This window comes from Acomys russatus, chromosome 1, assembly GCF_903995435.1.
Source record: "Acomys russatus chromosome 1, mAcoRus1.1, whole genome shotgun sequence".
Lineage (NCBI taxonomy): Eukaryota > Metazoa > Chordata > Mammalia > Rodentia > Muridae > Acomys > Acomys russatus.
Genome location: NC_067137.1, coordinates 123,256,211 through 123,276,403, shown reverse-complemented (window position 1 = coordinate 123,276,403; position 20,193 = coordinate 123,256,211). Strand labels below are relative to the sequence as shown.

At 46.7% G+C, this 20,193-nt stretch overlaps 1 protein-coding gene across 1 annotated transcript in view; it reads left to right on the top strand.

Moving 5' to 3' along the window:
• The window catches only part of Dnah11 (dynein axonemal heavy chain 11), a 326,041-nt gene that overhangs the window by 183,565 nt on the left and 122,283 nt on the right, over positions 1–20,193 (top strand). The window contains exons 47-54 of the mRNA XM_051152523.1: positions 802–967; positions 2,051–2,153; positions 5,047–5,286; positions 8,247–8,408; positions 8,670–8,863; positions 11,311–11,473; positions 12,610–12,733; positions 13,333–13,475. Coding sequence (XP_051008480.1) covers positions 802–967; positions 2,051–2,153; positions 5,047–5,286; positions 8,247–8,408; positions 8,670–8,863; positions 11,311–11,473; positions 12,610–12,733; positions 13,333–13,475 — 1,295 coding nt within the window. The remainder of the gene's footprint in view (positions 1–801; positions 968–2,050; positions 2,154–5,046; positions 5,287–8,246; positions 8,409–8,669; positions 8,864–11,310; positions 11,474–12,609; positions 12,734–13,332; positions 13,476–20,193) is intronic.

Genomic DNA, 20,193 nt, shown 5'->3' with positions numbered 1-20,193 from the left:
GAAAGAGGAAAGCACTCCCTCCCCTGCACCCCCATCTGTGTGTGTGTCTGTCCGTCTCTGTCTGTCTCTCTCCTCTGCGTGGGCAGGTAGTTGTGCCTGTTTCTAAGCAATAATATAGCTGTGTATTTAGAAAGAGGCACAATACCCAGGTGGCAGTGGAGCTAACTATCCAGCATCTGGAAACGTGGAACAGTTGTTTGCCAAAGCTGTTTATCTATTGTATGATTATTTATTTATTTAACAAATAATGGATAACAATAAATAATTGTCACCAACACTGTGTCTGAGAAACATGGTACTCAAGATCCTCTCCATCCGTGACTCCGGCATCAGTACTGCACAATCGCAGACACAGGAAAATCACATCGCACTGGGGAGTGTCTATGCACACTGTCCTCCTGTGCCTCAGTTGTCCGAGAAGAGGGTATGGGGAACATCTTAGGGGACACGGGGGCTGCTCCTAGACTGGAGAAGGGCTTAGAGGCCAGATTGTGGCAGAACCAGCTGCAGGCTTAAGCAGGTTCAGGAGAAGAAATGGGACACATATCCACAAGGAGGGAGTGAAGGTGCCACGCCACATGCCTTTTTGAGTGAGGTCTCCAGAGAAGAAAGGGTGGAGTGGCCTCTGGTTAACAGAAGGGACATGGGCCGGGGCCATGTTTGCAGCCAGATGGTGAACAGCAACCATGACATAAACAAACCAGCGTGAAAGAGAAAGAATTTGAGGGGAAAACAAGTTAAGGGCAGACATGTTACATTCTGTCAGCCATTTGTAGACAAAATTTTGTATATATATTTTAGGAATTCTCGAAAAGCCTCTAGAGAAAAAAGCTGGTCGTAACTATGGTCCAAGAGGAAACAAAAAACTGGTTTATTTCATTGATGACTTGAACATGCCTGAAGTGGACTTGTACGGCACTGTCCAGCCTCATGCCCTGCTGAGACAGCACATGGACTACGGGCACTGGTGAGCAAGCCCTGTGTTTACTACAGGCACTGGTGAGCAAGCCCTGTGTTCACTATGGGCACTGATGAGCAAGCCCTGTGTTCACTATGGGCACTGGTGAGCAAGCCCTGTGTTCACTATGGGCACTGGTGAGCAAGCCCTGTGTTCACTATGGGCACTGGTGAGCAAGCCCATCAAAAACTCATTATTACAGTAGAGGGACACTTGAAACAGACTTGTCCTGGGTCGCTTAATCTTCTGTGAGTGTTTTCTGTACCTTCAATTTGTAACCTTGTGCGTCTGTGTATGTATGCACATGTATGTACAAATATGTGCGTGTGTGGAGGCTAGAGACCTATACCAGATATCAGAAGACCACCAGCTTAACTTTTAACACAGAGGACATCATCAGACCTTGCGCTCCCTGATTCTAGTCTGACTAGGTGCAGGGACCCTCCTGTCTCAGCTGCTGGGAGTACAGGTGCAGGCTGCCATGCCCGGCTCTTGCTCAGATGCTGGAGATCTGAGCTCAGACTGTGTTTGTGCGACAAGCCCCTTACTGACTGAGCCATCTTCCCAGCTGCCCTTTATATATCTTTTCATCATATTAAACAGAACAATTTCCCTTCGTATCTTTGCAAATTTGGTTTGAAAAGCAACATAGTAGCCGTGTGGAAATTAAGCCGCACTAAGTTACTGAGGAAAAGCTTGGCTTTGCCGTGCAGAACGCCACCGTCTGATCACATCTGAGGACTCTGCTTTGCTATCCGTGACAGTGAACACAGGGTGAGGCAGCCCCAGCCCACCCACCCAGATGTGCCATGAGGACAGTGTAGTCCCCACCCATGTGAAGAGCCGCATGAAAATCAATGAGCAGTAATAGTTTATATTGATCAGCTTTTGATCTTGGCTTAGGCCTCCAGCACATTTTGTCGCCTTCCATTTTCTGAGCTAAGGTTTGATGCCCCCCGATACAGCCCAGATGGTCAAGCTCGCAGAACGGCTATGAAGATAAGGGGCCTGTGATTAAATCTTTCACAAGCTGCTGGCTAGCTGTTTTGTCATCTCAGCTTTGGATTTGAGGTTCTGTTTTCTGTCCCCTAGGTATGACCGACAGAAGCTGATGCTTAAGGAAATCCGCAGCTGCCAGTACGTGGCCTGCATGAACCCCGCGGTGGGCAGCTTTACGATCAGCCCGAGGCTGCAGGTGGGTTTGGTACCAGAGTCTCCCAGTGCCCTCAAGTGTTATATCCAAACCGTAGGTCATCCTGGGTATGTTGTCACACACTTTAAATGCCAGGGCTTGGGGGCAGGGGGTCAGTGGGGGACATGACAGTTGTGTAAGGAGTTCAAGGCCAACCTAAGCTACACAGTGAATTGCACAGAAGGTTTACCTTCATAGTGAGACCACATCTTATTTCTTGGTGTTTATAAAGTAAGATTCCCACTTCCAGCTCATAAAGCAGGTGTGTTCTTTCCTAATCAATACAGTGTTTTGTGTTATACGCTTATAGCAAAGTGAGTCGAAAGCCTTTCTGTCTGGCCCCTCATCGTCCCACCATCATCTGCCTCACTTGAACTCTTATTAACCTCTTGCGTTAGTTACATTTGATGAAGTGATGTTGGCACATAGTTATTAACTAAAGTTCAGAGTTTCCACTGGGGTTCCTCCTTTGTCTTGCGTGTTCTGTGGGCCTGACAAATGTGTAATGACAGGTGTCCACCATTAAGGTGTCACACAGGGTAGTTTCTGTGCCTGGAGACCGTTCTGCTATGTGGTCATCCTTCCTTTGCCTCTGCCCACCCCCACAGCCATTAATCTTTTGAAAATCATTTTTTTCCAGTTTTATTATTATGATAAAATACACATTACATAAATTTATTAGCTTAACCAACTATTGTTAAGTGTGCAGTCACGTGTGTGGTCAAGTGTGCGGTCACGTGTGTGGTCACGTGTGTGGTCAAGTGTGCGGTCACGTGTGTGGTCACGTGTGCTAAATGCTTTCTTGTGCCACATCACCACCATCTGTCTCTTATGTGAAACTGAAACTCTTTCCATTAAGCAAGGACACCCTGTTGCTCTCTCCTCTGACACCCTCTTCCCCTCTCCCCCTGGCCCTGACAGTTGCCATCCTACTTTCTGTCTGTATGACCCTGACTTCTCTTAAGTATTTCTCATAAGTGGAGACGTACACTATTTGTCTAAGGACTGGCGTACCTCACTTAGCGTGTTGTGCTAAGGATCACACATGTAGCCTATTGCAGAATTTCCTTCTGAAGCTTGGAGGATGTGCTATTTTGTCTTACATGCTGCATTTTGCTTGTCTGTTCACTCACCCGTGAACACTAGGTCACCTCCATCTTTTTGCTAGAGTGAATAAAGCCATTCTGAACGCGGGCACACAAATATCTCTTGGAAATCCTGCTTTCAATTCTTTTAACTATCTACCCAGGGGAGGGTTAGAGGATCAGACACCAATGTGGTTTGCAGCTTTTTGAGAGCCTATTATTCTGTTGCTGGCATGGCCACGTCACCTTTAACCACCACCCCCCACACACACCAGTGCACATGGATTCCCCCACACACACACCAGTGCACATGGGTTCCTCCACACACACACACCAGTGCACATGGGTTCCCCACCACACACTCACACCAGTGCACATGGGTCCCCCCCACACACACACCAGTGCACATGGGTCCCCCCCACACACCCACCAGTACACATGGGTCCCCCCCACACACCCACCAGTGCACATGGGTTCCCCACCACACACACACCAGTGCACATGGGTTCCCCCCCACACACCCACCAGTACACATGGGTTCCCCACCACACACCCACCAGTGCACATGGGTTCCCCACCACACACTCACACCAGTGCACATGGGTCCCCCCCACACACACACCAGTGCACATGGGTTCCCCCCCACACACCCACCAGTGCACATGGGTTCCCCACCACACACACACGAGTGCACATGGGTTCCCCCCCACACACACACACGAGTGCACATGGGTTCCCCCCCCACACACACACCACTGCACACGGGTTCCAGTTTTTCCACATCTTTGCCAACACACAACCCCTGCTTTGTTTCTTTATGGCAAGCATGCTAATGGGAGTGAGGTGATATCATGCTTGTTAGTTCAGTTTTGCATTTCTCTGGTAATTAGAGATCTGAGCATTTTTATGTGCTTCTTATCTACCTTGTGTATCTTTTGGAAGGTGTTATTAAAAATCTTTTTATTCGGTTTTGGATCAATTTTTTTTCTGTTAAATCTTAAGCATCCTCACCATATTGTGGATATTTAAGTCTTAAGCACTGGTTGCTTTATTGTCTCAATAATTTGTTCCTTTCCAAAAGAGTGAGAATCACTTAGTATGTGACCTTTTTAGATTGGCTTCATTCAGTTGCCTTCGCCATAGCACTTAGAGCCCCTTGTCTTGTCCGTGGCTTGGTGGGTTACTTGTTTCTTGCCAAGTCACCTTTTTTTGTATGATGGACAGAGTTATCTCATTCTCCTAATGAGGGACATCTTGGTTGCTTTGCTTTCAAATTTTAAAATGAGAAATAAAGCTGCTAAAAAAAAATATATGCAGGCAATGTTTTGTGGGTGCATACAAGCTTGCTAACAGTGACATGAGCCACAAGTACATCCATGCAACGACAGCACAGAAGGTGCTTTCTCATGTATCTGAATCAGCTGCGGGTAAGTTAGGCTTCTCTGCTGCTCTTGACTGGGGTCCCTTTGAGTGTCTGGGGTGTGGCTGTCAGCTGGTCTTGTGTGGCATGGGATGGGGTGCTGGTGGCTATGTGCCCTCTGTATCTTTCATCCTTTAGCAAACTTTAAAAGCTGATGGGAAGTCAGAGGCTTCGGGGAACAAATGTGGTCACCGAGCCTTTGATAGTGACTAGCCTACGTTCATCTCCACTTCACTCTGTGACTTCAAGCAGGTCCTATGTTAACTCCAGGGTCAGGGGAGATGGCAGTGGTCTCAAATAAAGAAGGGGATAAAAATCAAGTGTTTCACGTGTTTGTTTATTTTGCATTTTTTTGTTAGATTGTAATCTCTATTTGTACTAATTCTTTCAGAGGCATTTCACCGTGTTTGCATTCAACTTTCCATCTTTGGATGCACTGACCACCATCTACGGTCAGATCTTCAGTTTCTGTCTCCAGCAGCAAGCGTTCTGCCCCTTGGTTCTCAAGACTGGGCCCTCTTTGATCCAGGCAACAATAGCCTTGCATCAGATGATGACACAGAGCTTTGTACCCACAGCTGTTAAGTTCCACTACAGTTTTAGCCTAAGAGACCTGTCGAACGTCTTCCAGGTACCTCAACTGGGAAACTTCAGAATAACTTGGGATGTTCATCTGCAGAGCTAACTTAGGATGCTCATCTGTAGAGATAACTTAGGATGCTCATCTGTAGAGATAACTTAGGATGCTCATCTGCAGAGCTGACTTAGGATGCTCATCTGTAGAGATAACTTAGGATGCTCATCTGTAGAGCTAACTTAGGATGCTCATCTGTAGAGATAACTTAGGATGCTCATCTGTAGAGATAACTTAGGATGCTCATCTGTAGAGATAACTTAGGATGCTCATCTGTAGAGATAACTTAGGATGCTCATCTGTAGAGATAACTTAGGATGTTCATCTTTAGAGATAACTTAGGATGTTCATCTGTAGAGCTAACTTAGGATGCTCATCTGCAGAGCTGACTTAGGATGCTCATCTGTAGAGATAACTTAGGATGCTCATCTGTAGAGCTAACTTAGGATGCTCATCTGTAGAGATAACTTAGGATGCTCAGCTGTAGAGATAACTTAGGATGCTCAGCTGTAGAGATAATGTAGGATGCTCATCTGCAGAGCTGCTTCTGTCTTAAACTATGCTTTGTTCTTTTGTGAGTTTCTCTTCTTTTATCTATAAACCATGGCAAGCTTTATGTTTTTCTCATCAATGAGATGGCGGGTCCCTTCAGGGTGCACAACATATCTGTGCTGATACAACAAGGCCCCTGAGACTTGGTAATTATTGCTGAGAACTCTACAGTTGAGGTAACAGCAAGCTCAGTGCCTGATGAGGGCCTGGGTGTGTGCTCTCAGGAGGGTGCCTTGTGTGTGTCCATAGCAGACAGGATAAGAAGGGACACCTAGTACTGCTTAGTACTTAACAGCAGCCAGAGGTCCCACCTCTTCATACAACCACAGTGGCGAGTAAGGGTTAGTGTGGGGGAGGGGGTGCATCCAACACATGTTTGTGGAGGTCACGTGACAGCTTTATGAATCTAGTTCCCTCCTTCCACCTTCACATGAGTTACGGGTGTTTGAACTTAGGTGACCAGGTTCACCCACTGACCTGTCTCACTGGTCCCCACAATTAAGTTTCAGAACATAAATTCGGGGAGGCATCCAGACTGTGGTGGATAGTGAGTTAGCGACAGCAATGAAGGCAGAAATCTGAGCTTTGTAAATTAAGGGCTGATTATGTGCCACATAAGAGTAATTGGCCATGTTTTTTCACAAAACGTAAGCATATCATCATCATTTTAAACACATACTAAAGTATGAAATCTTAAATTGTGCATCATTTGGTTTGGTACTGGAGATTACCTTGATTGCACAGTGTGTTAGGGACAGACACGGGGACCAGGGCTCCATTATTACCTTCCACGGTGTGTGCTATTGACCTAAAGTGGGGTGCGGGGCCACCGAGATTCCGGCTGTAGCACATGGCAAAAAGGCAGTGTTCACTGTTCCTTATATAAAGGAAAGTCTAAAGAGGGAGTCGAAGGTCTGAAATTCCTAAAACAGGTGTGCTGTGGTCTACTAGGGCAGTGAAGTACCTGGGGAGCTAAAACTCAAAGTTCCTTTGTGAAGGAGAAAATGAGAAAAGTTCACAGAGCTTTTTCCTACAGCTCTCCTCAGAATCACTCCACAGCTGCCTCAGCGCCCCACCACAGCATCCGACAATAGCTTGGGCCATTTGCTTTCAAGCCTGTATTCCTAGCACCTGCAAGAAAGGCTCTGCTTAGTAAAGTGTTGTTTGAAAGCAAGTCTTTCCCTTAGCAGAAAAGGTGACCTGGGATGTGATCCTGCCCTTTTGCCTCCAGGTGCAGGTTGCCAGCCGCACTGTCAGTCACTCACAGCTTAACTCTCCACAGTGTCCTCAGTGTTCTCACGGGTGCAGAAGTCGTGGGCTGTCCATGAGGCTGGGGTCCCCTGCAGCCCAGATGCTGAAGAGCAGTGTTGGTGGGCACGGAAGACATGGTGGATCCATGCTAGTCCTGGGTCCACCTCCAGGGGTGGACAATCTACATTTGATATGTGTGTGTGTACACATGTGTGCACATGTATGTGTGTGCATGTGTACGTGTATATGTGTGTGTTCATGTATGTGTGTGAGTGTGTGTGCATGCCATGCATGTGTGTGTATGTGTGTATGTGCACACACACATGTGTGTATGTATGTGTGTGTGTGAGTGTGTGTGTGTGTGTGTGTGTTGTGAAGTAAGAGAGTTAGACTGGCTGGTATCAAAGCGCTAAAAACAAGGAAAATCCTTCCATTTTTATTGCACTTTGGTTTTGTAAAAATCCACCGGAGACTGAGATACAGATGCAGGAATGTGTCATTGAGCGCCTGCTGACCCTTGAAGTAGTTTAATCACATTCTTAAAATGGGTGTGATGCGAGAGCTGGAGAGGTGGCTCGACGGTTAACAGCACCTGTGGCTCTTGGCGAGGACCCAGTCTCAGTTCCCAGCACTCACGTGGTAGCTCACAACTATCTATAACTCCAGTCCCCTGGGGGTTCTGCTTATGTGTGGTACACATGCATACAGGCAAAACACCTGTGCACATACAATAACAGTAAATAAATTTTTTAAAATCACGTATGAAAAGCGACACAGAGGTGACTCAGCAGTTGGGAGCACCGGCTGGTCTTCTAGTGGACCCAGGTTCAATTAGCAGCACCCACACGGTGTGTCACAGCCATCTCTTAACACCAGTCCCAGGGAGTGTGAGGTCACCCTCTGGCCTCCGAGGTCACCGGGCACTCATGTGGTTGCACAGACAAAGTTTTAAATGGGCGCACCACTACATTCCTACGTTACTGCTTATAAGAATGTGAACTGAGTTGTATTTGCAAGCGTGCCTGTGCATTTATTCCTGCTTGTCTCTTTCAAATCACTAAGCTCGGTGCGGAGTTAACTAAATACTAAACGTGTTTATTTGCAATGACACTGCCGTCTTGGCTAAAGGTGTCTTCCCCATTCCTCTCATACAGGGGATTTTGTTTGCTTCTCCTGAGTGTTTAAAATGCCCCGAAGATTTAATGCGCCTGTGGCTTCATGAATCATCCCGTGTTTACGGAGACAAGATGGTGGACACAAACGATAGTGACTTATTTCACAGGAAACTGCTGGAAGCTGCCCATAAGTGCTTTAAAGTAAGCTAATGAGTGTGAGAAAGCCACTGCTCTCTGGCTGGTCTGAGGCCAGCGTTGAGGAGACTGGATGGCACATCAGGAGTGTACTTCCCTCTCTCCTGCAGTATCTGAGATTGACAGGTGTACCAGGTCTGGATTATGGGATGTTGCCCTACCCACTCATGCGCAGACCTGCTGGCCCGTCTCTTGGCATGTAGGTCACTCTGCGCAGGTGACTCCCCAGGTGACTGTCCCACCACACATTTCTTCTTCCTTCTGCAGGGTGCTGATGACAACACACTGCTGCAGCAGCCCCTTATTTATTGCCACTTCGCCGGTGGCGGGGAAGAGCCTTGTTACATGCCAGTGAAGAGCTGGGAAGGGCTGAAGGCAGTTCTCGCAGGAATGCTGGACAGCTACAACGAACTCCACTCCGCGATGCACCTGGTGCTGTTCGAAGACGCTATGCAACACGTGTGAGTTTACTACTGATCACCATGGTAGTCGGTTCACAGCTGTCGTTACAGCACTAAAGCACATGCTCCTGTTAGTTGTGTCGCAGCCCTGATCGTGTACATACAGGCAAACTGCGTTCTAGAAGGCCAGAGATCCAGCCAGAAGGCTTTATTTCACTGTAGCCGTATCAGACAATGGTATTAAGGAGGAGGAAGAGAAAGTGCTTGTGGGTTTTAGGACTTAACCTGACTTGGCCTGATTTCCATGGATTATGTAGGCTGTCTTGTAGCATCGTGGCCAGTTCCTTTAGCGTCTTACGATGGTTAGTGAAAACAAAAGGACAGGCACATCTTCATAGAAAAAAAATTAAAGGAAGTTGCCTGCCTTGGGGTAGAGCTTCGACCATCAAGGCTCATGTCCTGGTCTGGGTACCTCCATCCAATCTCTTCTTCTTCGGTGAAATTTGAGTGTGTGAATGCCCCAGGTGAATGTTTACCAGAACACAGACCAATGAGCAAGGAAAGTGTTCAAGAGTAACGCGCCACACCAAGAAATATAGCAGGCCGATAAAGGAAGAAGATGCAGGTTGAGAAAGCCTCCAGCAAGGTCCCTGGGACCAGAGGGGTTTAGAGCTCTGGCAGTTTCTTCAGACTTTGAAGTGCTGGAGACATCTCCAACCTAACCACAAGATCCCTTTACTTTCATATGGATTAAACTTTCTGCACATGGCCCCCGGGGTAGTCCTACGCTTTCCCTGTAGCTGAGATTTGACATAGTCTGTCTCCTGGACCCATACGTTGTTTGGGAGTTTAGAGCAGTTAAGATTTGGGGATAACGGAGGCTCAACCTGAATTGGATTTCTAGAGAGACTGGGTGTCTGAGGGAGGGGACAGCATTAAGCCGATACCTACATGGTAAGCATTACAGAAAGACTGGGGAGGAACACATTGCGGAGGGCCGTTGTGACTCTCAGCTGTGAGTGCTCCAAACGCCAGAGTGAAAGATGACTGCGCCACCAGCATAGACGGCACAGGTTAGAAGCAACACAAGCAAGCCATGAGGCTGGAGAGACCCAAGCAGGCCTTAGGTACACGGAGGACAAGATGCCAGACAGGCTGCAGCGTGATCTCGGACTGCTGGCCTAGGAGTTTCTGTTGCCTTCGCGTGCGCAGCCTTTACATTTTCCCAACAGAAGAGTGCTGTGGGTCCTCCAGGGCTGGGACTTCCATTTGTTTCAGACAAGCGAGCTCAATGTAACACATGGCTTGTGCAGTTGGAGTTCTACATAGTTTATATTCTGCGAGCTGTTTTCTAATTCGTATAGCACATACATGAACCATTTCTTCAACTAAATCGGCGTCATATCGATCGTAAAGCCCACGTGCTCACACCTGGAGAAGTGGAGCAATGATGTCAGTACTGCAAACATTCAGAAGATCTTGGTTAAGTAGGATGAGGGGTGGGCTGACTTGTAAAAGACTCGACTTTCAGAAACAGTGGCAAATACTGTGGCGTAAACACGGGCTGCCTGTAGTGAAGGGAAGCGAGGGCCGCATCAAGAAACACGTGTTAAGGGTTCGAGAGACAGCCCAGTAGGTAAGAACACTTTCTGCTTCTGCAAAGGAATCAGGTTCTGTCCTCAGCAGTGACATCATGCCTCACAACCGTTTGTACGTCCAGTTCCGGGGTGACCTCCTTAGGCACTGGGGACATACTTGGTGTACATCCATGGATGGAGGTGAAACACTGTTATAACTATGTTTTAGATAGGCAAATCTTTAGTCTCCCTAAAGGAAGCAAATGGAGATATTTGTCAGTCCAAGCCAATCCGTTGTCTGTCAGTCCAAGCCAATCCATTGTCTGTCAGTCCAAACCAATCCATTGTCTGTCAGTCCAAGCCAATCCATTGTCTGTCAGTCCAAGCCAATCCATTGTCTGTTAGTCCAAGCCAATGCATTGTCTGTCAGTCCAAGCCAATCCATTGTCTGTCAGTCCAAGCCAATCCATTGTCTGTTAGTCCAAGCCAATGCATTGTCTGTCAGTCCAAGCCAATCCATTGTCTGTTAGTCCAAGCCAATCCACTGTCTGTTAGTCCAAGCCAATCCATTTTTCGCAAAGTGGTCCTACAGCACAGCTTCCATGCAAGCCTATATCCTCCCTTAATGTCTTTGTACTGGAGGGCTGAAGAGAATTGGACCTTTTTTTTCCTGTTAATCAAAAATTTAAAAGCTGGAGCTTACACACAGGCCTTGTATATACTTTCGAGTGGGAACTAGTAATGCAGTGAGAGGTTCAAAAGTGACTCCGGAGAAACTCCATAGCAGATGCCTGTAAACTAGGCGCTGGCTTTGTTTGATGGGGAAGCCAACAACCAATAAAATTGGCATTTATCTAAAAATACAAAGCAAACCACAACCCAGCGCATTTTGATTCCGTGACTCTGATGGGAGCCTGCATCTTCCCTCAGGTGTCGCATCAGCCGCATTCTTCGGACCCCTCAGGGCCACGCCCTCTTGGTTGGAGTTGGCGGCAGTGGCAAGCAGAGCCTGTCTCACCTGGCGGCTTACATCTGCGGCTTGGAGGTCTTTCAGATCACTCTGACGGAAGGCTATGGAACCCAAGAGCTCCGGGTGAGGAAAGTGGAGGGGCAGAGCACTCAACCATTGTGTAGAAGAACAGGGCAGGACCCCAAAGAGATTCAAGTCCATGGATGGTCACGTTCTTTACGTAACCTGCACATGGTCGGTCCTGTGTGATTTAAGTAACTTCCGGGTTACTTCAACTCCGAATCCAACCAGTAGCTGTGCTATAGTGCTCAGGGAGAAACCACAAGACAAGAGTGTCTGTAGGTGATACAGTATGCCCTCGGGGTTTTTTTTTTTTTTCTTTTGTTTTGTTTGTTTTTGTTGTTGGCTGTATCGGTGGCTGGGTGTGTTTCTGGCCCATTTATCTGGCAGAGGGAGCATAAGCTGATAGTGAACTCATGCTATCTCTGAGGTGTGGACAGGGACGCCCAAGACTCCAGGAAAAGGGTCTCTCCAGATGCCTTTGATGGTCAAATGCATACACATTTCTATAATTTGTACAGGTTCAATAACATAAGCCTGGCTGAAAAATAATATTGTCTTATACACACAAACATGTTTTTATTTCTGCCTTAAATGAACTCAGTTTTCAATGCAGTTCATGTGCTTGCTTATATGACAAAGAACAGAAAGGAAAGATACTTCCTTTGGAATTGCAGGTAGCTTTTTCTCCCTTTTGGATAAGAACGTGACAACAAACTGCAACAGAAACAGCATGTTCAGAAAACTGTCCTGCGTCTTTAAATTTTTGCTTTTCAATCGATGGTAGCACTTATAAAGTAATGCCTAGAATCTGTGGCAAGGGCTATTTTAACTTTTTTTTTTTTTAAATATGCTTTTAATGTTGCTGACCAAATACAGAAGCAAAACTACTTTCAGTGAAAAAGTGATTGTTAGAGTGAGCAGAGCACTGCCGCTGTGCTACAGAAGTATCACTGAGCTCATCATATCCACGCTAGTAGGAGGAGGGTGTGGCTCAGCAGCAGCCAGTTTCATTCCTGGGCTCCACTAAGTCACATGATGCGCACCAGTAAATGCCAGAAACGGAGGTGATGTCACAGGCCATGGGGAGAGCACAGCACTGTCCCACAGTTCCTCGGGTCCTCCGAGCACCCAGACACACACTCCCAACATCCCATCAGCATTATCAAAACATGAGCGATGGTCCCCTTTCCTCACAGGTAGATCTGGCCGATTTGTTCATCAGAGCCGGAGCCAAGAGCGTGCCCACCGCGTTCCTGCTGACAGATGCCCACGTTCTAGACGAGAGCTTCCTCGTGTTGATTAATGACCTGCTGGCATCAGGTGATTAAATGGACACATTTCCTGAAAGATCTCTCCTAATGACAAATTATCTGTAGTTTCAATGAACTTTAAAGAGAGATAATTTGTCTTTGAGATGTTTGCTAGGGCAGTCTTCGGGGAGAAAGCTGTAAGCCTAACTTATTTGAAGTACATTGCTTTCTTTGTCAGTTTATGGATGGGATGTGCCTCCAAGGGGCCTGAACTGAAGTAAATGTTATTCCTCCTTGTGCTGGTCTAGGGGGTGTCGGGACCCAGTGGGGTTCAGGTCTAGGGGCTGTGTGGGTTATAGGTGCAAGGGTCCAATGAAGTGTGGGCCTACAGGGTGTTGTACACACCCCATGGGGGGGCAGGTCTAAGAGGTGTGTGTGAGGGTCTGATGGGGTGTGGGTCTAGAGGGGAGTGTGCAAATGACTGCTTGCTCTCAGTGAGTTTCTATGTCTTATCAGAGCAAAAGGCAAAGAAAAAAATGGCATTCCTAGTTTCAAACTTTGTCTTTAAATGTAGCTTCATCTTAGAAAGCATTTCAAACATTAGAAAAACCCACTGTAAAATGTAAACTGCAAGATTGCTGTATAATTCTGCCCATTCTTTGGGGCTAGGAGACATCCCAGATCTGTTCGGTGATGAAGATGCAGACAAGATCATTTCTGGGATCCGTAATGAAGTTCGCGGTCTTGGCATGGTGGACTCCAGGGAAAACTGTTGGGCATTCTTTTTGGCCAGAGTCCAACAACAGCTCAAAGTAAGAAACCTTTGCTTTACCTGTGTATTGCTTTAGAGCTGCTGTTGGTGTTCTAATATGCATTTTAGCCGGGATTCGTATTATGGGTTTGAATTTTAGTGACTTCTTTTGAAGGGACAGGTGCGTGTTTTCCAGGCCATGTCTGCAGTGTGTGTCCTTGAGACCAGCTGTGGTGCTGAGCCCTGTATGTACTATTAAAGCCATGTTCCCCTGTCCTCCAGGAGCTGAGGTTGTAGGAAGTAGGGAATGTCACCAAGAACTTAACTATGGGATGGCAGGAGGGGTCAGCCTCCTCCTTAATAGAAGTAAGTTGTGTGGAGGAAGCTAACAAGGCAGGTGCATTTAGGGAGAAGAAACAACGTTGCTGTTTTTAACTTAGACTTATTTACTTTATTTCATGAGTATGGATGTTTTGCCTGATTATATGTATGAGTGCCGCATATGCTCCTGGTGCCCATGGAGACCAAGATAAGGTGTCATATGCCCTGGAACTGGCGTTATAGGTGGTTGTGAGCTGCCATGGTTATGCTAGAATCTAAACCAGATCCTCGGTAACAGCAGCAAATGCTCTTAACTGCTGAGTCCTTTCTCCGTCTCCTTGAGAGAGGAGATACTGTTCATGGGAGGTGAGCTGTGAAGGACCTGTTTGGAGAAAGCTGAGGTAGCTTTCTGAGGGGCCAAAACGCTGAGTTCTTGTGGGGAGAACATGGTTCACGAAGCCGGAGATGTGCACTGGGATGCAGAGAAGCACGTACGTCATCGAGTGAGCAATAGGCAGAATCTGCGCTGGTGTGGAGTGTGACTTATGGGTACTGTTCAAATACCTTTATATTCAAACCCTTCCGCTTAAGCTACACTTCGCTTGGGGCTTCATAGAGAGTTGATGGAAGTGCACAGCAGCACCAGCGACTGTCAATGTTACAAGATAACAAAGCCTCCAAACCTGAGGGTGCTCCTAACACTGATGTAGCAGTTTTGCTATTCCTAGTGCAGCAAAGTTAGTATCCTTCAGACACTGTGCTTTGCTGCTCCTTTCCTGTCAACTCAGTGAAAAGCTCTATGGTAGCTACAGAGCATCGGACACTTAAGGAGAGGAGTGGACAACAACAGGAACATCAGCGAGAAATGTGCCTCCTTAGGGAGAAGCCTTTAAGGCAACTGAATCTTGGATCAGGGTAAAAGTAGTTTTTATTCCCCTGGCTCAGTTGTCAGGGAGGCTTACTGCCTCCTTCTACTAACCTAGGCCTAGTCCTGGAAGCTTCTAGCCTCCGTACAATCTAACCTAGACCCAGAATGTTTTCAGCCTCTGAGACTCACTGCTGAATAAGCTCACCCTCACTTGTTCTTGCTGAGCTCTGGGCTGGCTGCTTCAACTCACCTGCTCTGGCTCAAACTCCTCTCCCAGCTGACTTATTCAGTCTGGCTTCTCTCTCCACATGGAATTGCTCTGCTTGGCTTCAAACTTACTCAGCAATCTGCTCTACTCTTCTGGCTTCTTCTCATCTTCTGGCTCGATCCATCCTCACCTGAGTTCTCTCTCTGCAACCCATCTCTCTCTTCCTGTCCTGGTAAAAACTGTCTCCTCTCTCTGAAAAACTGCCTCTTGAATAGCTTCCCTTCCCTCTCTCTTCTTGTGAGAGTTGGGCTTATCCTATTCTGTCAAATCTTCTCACCTTTTCTGCCATTCAAGTAGCCATCACTTTCAAACATGGGTGCTTCCTTCTACAAACTAACTTCACCTTCCTTTGGGATTAAAGGCATGTACCACCACACCTGGATCTAAGCCTTTCTTTATCTGATGCTTGTTCTATACCAGGCTGACCTTGAACTCAGATCTGTTTGTCTCTGTCTCCCGGATTAAAGGCTTGTTTGTATTCTAGCAGGATCACACAGACCTAGAAGGTCTCTGGACGTGAACTCTTGCCAGAACAGCCATGTTCTGAATTAGCATTCTTCTGCAGATCAGCACCTCCTAAACTCAACCCAACAACATTATTTTGAAAATTCAAACCTCAGAGCACTAAGGAAACTTACTCTTCTGTCTGACCTTGGACAGGCTAGTGACAGCCTTGGGAGGTTCTTGTTAGCATAGAAAAGCCTCTTCTCCTTCAAGATTACCCTTGGCCCTTTTTTTCTGGACTAAAACTAATAATTTAGCTCAGACTAGACTGGGACCCAGCAATGCTCCCACCTCTATCTACAACCGTGCAAGAATTACAACCGTGTGCTATTCTGCATGGTCTTCCAGGATTCTCTGGCCTAGAGCAAGTTTGCAATTTGTGGGTCACAACCCCTTTGGGGATGAGTGACCTTTCTACAGAAATCACTTATCAGATAGCCTGCATATTACATATTTATACTGTGGATCATAATAATGAAAAAATTATAGTTATGGAGTAACAATGAAATAATTTTATGTCTGGGGATCACCACAACATAAGAAATTGTATGAAGAGGTGGCAGCACTAGTAAGTCTGAGAACCACTGGCTTGGAGGCAGTTGGAACTCGCTGTTGACTACAGAGGAGAAAACCCAGCAGAGATGGCCTCACAGCCACCTCTCCCACCCATCAGCCCAGCCTGGCTCACTAACCCTTGGAGACCCATGGTCTCGCCAACCTTTTCCTCCCCCCCCCCCCCCCCCCCCCCCCCCCGCATCATGTGGAAACCTCTGTCCTCCTCATCACAGAACTGTCAAGCACAGAACTGTCGAGCACAGAACCGTTGACCACAGAACCGTCGACCATAGAGCAGTTGACCACAGAACTATCAATCACAGAACTGGCGAGCACAGAACTGTCGATCACATGTACATCCCATGCAGGGAGAGAAGGAAGAAGGAAAAAGACCTGGTTACCTGTCTCAGGAAACTAGAATTCTCCCCCCTGAGCTGTCCTCCTCATAGCCAAAAGTGTGTGTCACGGCTGTGGTGGACTCAAAGGACGGAGTATTTGGCCTTCACACATCTCCTTTATGATATGACATTGGAAATGACTTTGGGAACACAACCATGCCTCAAGCTTACCACAGAGCGATGCCCCAATAATCTCATCATTGGCCAAGTATTGTAAGTTGGGAGTGCATTCCAGACACCTGCAGGATGTCAAAGCTTAGCTTCACAATACACTAGGCCCCCAAGATGCTACAGTGACCATCATGGGCGGACAGCGGACTGCATGTCACCAGCGTGGGGAAAGGTTAAAATTCAAGATTCTCAGTATGATTTCTAGGAAATGTGTGCATCACACAGTTGGAGCATCACAGAGTTGGAGAAATCACAAGTTAACAGTCACAACTCAGGTGCAGTTTGGTTTTTAAGGAGTGCTACCTCCAGAATATAGTTTTTTTCTCTATGTGGTGAAGAGTAAGCTGAGAGAAATCAGGTTATTTTGCCCCCCAAAGATGTCTTTATCCTAACACCGTATATCACCAACGTCACACCCGGAATAGCCATGGCTACTCGATGTTGTTCAGATTCTTAATTCTCTTTCCCTGCTCAGCTTCTTCCATCAGCTCCAACGTTGCCCCGTGCAAATTAGCAGTACTTTCTTGCATGCTCCAGTGTTTAAGTCCCGCTCTGCCCAGCTTTTTTTTATTCGTGTGTGTGAACAAGCACTGTCATCGTGTGGTCACACTCCGCCCCTGTGAATTCTGACCAAGTCATGCTACCTACTTACCTTCTATAAGGGAGAGCTTGATTTTTATGATGCAACGTGCCCTGTTGTTCTCATAAACTGTATCTTATTTTACATGGGGGGAAATATTACCTTTTAACTTTGTGACTAGATGTATTATCTCCTGTCTTACCAATTTTGTTGTTGGTTTTCATGTATGTGTCTGTGTGTGCAGGTGCATGTGTGCACAGGTCTACACTGCAGATGTGTGTGTGTGAGTCAGAGGTCAGGGGACAATCTCCTGCCATGCCTCCAGTGCGTTCCACCTGTTATCTGAGGCAGAGCCTCTCGGTGCCCTGGAACATCACCAGGTAGGCTAGGCTGGCTGACCTAGGGATGTGCCTGTCTGCTTCCCACTCCACCCTTGCTGCAATTCCATGTGTTGGCACAGCGCCCAGCTTTTATTTGAGACCAGCTTTTATTTGAGACCTGGTTATGTGGCCTGGTCTATCCTCATACCTAAAACCCTTTGGCTTCAGCCTTCATGTGCTGGATTCCAGGCCTGCACCACCTGCCTAGACCCTCGTAAAGCAGCTTCTAGGAGCAGGTAGATGTCACCTACCCTGAAGGTCAAAACTCTTTTTGACTGTGCGGCGTATCCCTGCTGCCTTGGCGAGCACTGTGGAAGAACGGTGCAAACAGTGACACTAACACTGACTGTTTCTGGGTCTTGACTGGAGTAGGAGTCTCTGATGCTTCACAGTGATGTCTCCTACGGACTCTGGTTTTCACACATCCATTTTGTCAAGGAGGTCTCTACTGGATGCCTTTTTAGTGTCTATTGAGATAATTACAAAGCTTTCCCTTGGCTTATTACATATTCTTACAGCCAACAGTCCTCCTTTAAGCATCTCTTTCATCCTACACACAAGGCTTTGCTGAGACAAAGATCTGCCTGTGCCTCACTCTGTGGGCTGACCTCATCCCAGAGGCAGAACTAATATGCAAAAGTGGACCACCTGCCGGCTTTCCAAAGCCGGCTTCACTCCTCGCAATCTCTGCGTGTGACCTCATCTTTGCAATCTTAGAAAGCCAGCCACATTGCTCTGTTTCCACACGCCACACAGTTTATCAGCCCAGGCTAACAGACTGCGATCTGATGGGCTGCTGTCGTCTTTCCCTGGGCTCCTGACAAGGTGGGCAGCTAGCTGTGCCACAGGTGTTTCTGCTGCCACCCACGGCTCAAGCTCACCAAAGACCACTGGTTTGTTGGAAACCCAGGGCTGAGAGAATATGTTAGCTCACGCAGCTTGTCCTCTGAGCCCACAGGCAGGCTGTTCCCCGTTGGCAGTGATTGAAGGCCTGTCCTTGGATAGCTGCAAGGGAGCCAATCAATTGCTATCAAAATGCTCTCTCTCCTTCTCCTGTGTAGAGACAATCTCCCTACAGGCTCCTCATCTTGTTCTAGAAAAACTGCAATTTCACCCCTCCTGCTGCAGACTTGGGTTAACCCTTCCTCCCCGTGGGATAGGGCAGCACTTGGCTTATTTACGAACCTCTCTCTGCCCAGATGTAGCTATCTCTCTGTTTTCATTGTCTGACTCTCTGTCTGGGTATGTGTAGAGAGACCCATTTCTGATAATGTAAGAGACATCCCATCATTGTAGAGAATTTAAAAATAAGGAACCATATAAGGAAAATAAGACGAGCTTTAATTATATCATCTAGGGATAGCATACTGATAAACTGCATCAAAGTTTACTGTATATGAACACTATATCTATATGTGATGAATACATACTCAGGAAGGGCTGAGGTAACATTTCTCTTTCCTTTAATGCTTTTTACTTATAATTTTAGGTTTGAAGGCCTACCCAGTGATGCACAAAAAAAAAAAAAAAAAAAAAAAATGCTTAATGCAAATGTGATTTATTCTAAACAATTACTTATATTTATTAGAAACTACCTATTAGTCCAATTTCCTACTGGTTTACTGATTTTTACATATTTGAAGGGTATTTTTATGTAGTAAATGTAATATCTGTAATATCCTTTCCTGTTCTACATGTTGCCTGTCTTCTCTAACTCATCATAATTCTGTCACCTTTTTAATAATGTCCTCTAATTTACATTTATAAATATTTTTAAATTTATTCAGATTGTATCCCAGGTGTTTATCTCCTCACTTGTATCTTCCCATTCCCACCCTCCCTCCCTCTTCCACCCTATTCCCCTCCCCTAGACCTCTGACAAAGGGGACCTCCTCCCCACCATATGACCACAGCCTATCAGGTCTCATCTGGATAGCCTGCTTCCTCTTCCTCTGTGTCCATCAGGTCTCCCCACCAAGGAGAAGCAATCAAATTGGGGGCACCATAGTTCATGTCAGAGGCAGTCCCCACTCTCCCCACAACTGTGGAGAATGAGCTGTCCATTGGGTAGATCTGAACAGGGGGTCTAGGTTTACTGCATGCCTTGGCCTTGGTTGGTGCAACAGTTTGTGTAGGCCCTCCCCCACCCCAATCCGGGGTCAGATCTGCCAACCTTGATGGTCTCCTTGTGAAGCTCCTAAATCCTCTGGGTCCTTCCAGCCCCCCCCCCCCCGCCCAATCTTCCATACCACTCTCAACACTCCACCCAGAGCCTAGCAGCAAGTACCAGCATCTGTCCCAATCCCCTTCTGGGTAGAGTCTCTCAGAGGACATTTATGTTGGGCTATTATCCACTTATAAGTTAGTATATACTATGCGTGTCTTTCTGGGTCTGGGTTACCTCATTCAGGATGATCATTTCTAGTTCCATCCATTTGCTTGCAAGTTTCAAGATTTTCTTGTCTTTAGTAGCTGAGGGATATTTCATTGTGTGAATGTACCACAGTGTCTTTATCCATTCTACGACTGGGGGACATTGAAGCTGTTTCCAGGTTTTGGCTATTACAAATAAGACTATTATGAACATGGTTGAGCATATGTCCTTGTTGTGTGGTGGAGCTTCTTTTGGGTATATTCCCAGGAGTGGTATGACTGGGTCTTGCAGTAGAACTATTTCCAAATTTCTGAGAAAGCACCAGATTGATTTCCAAAGTGATTGTACAAGTTTGCACTC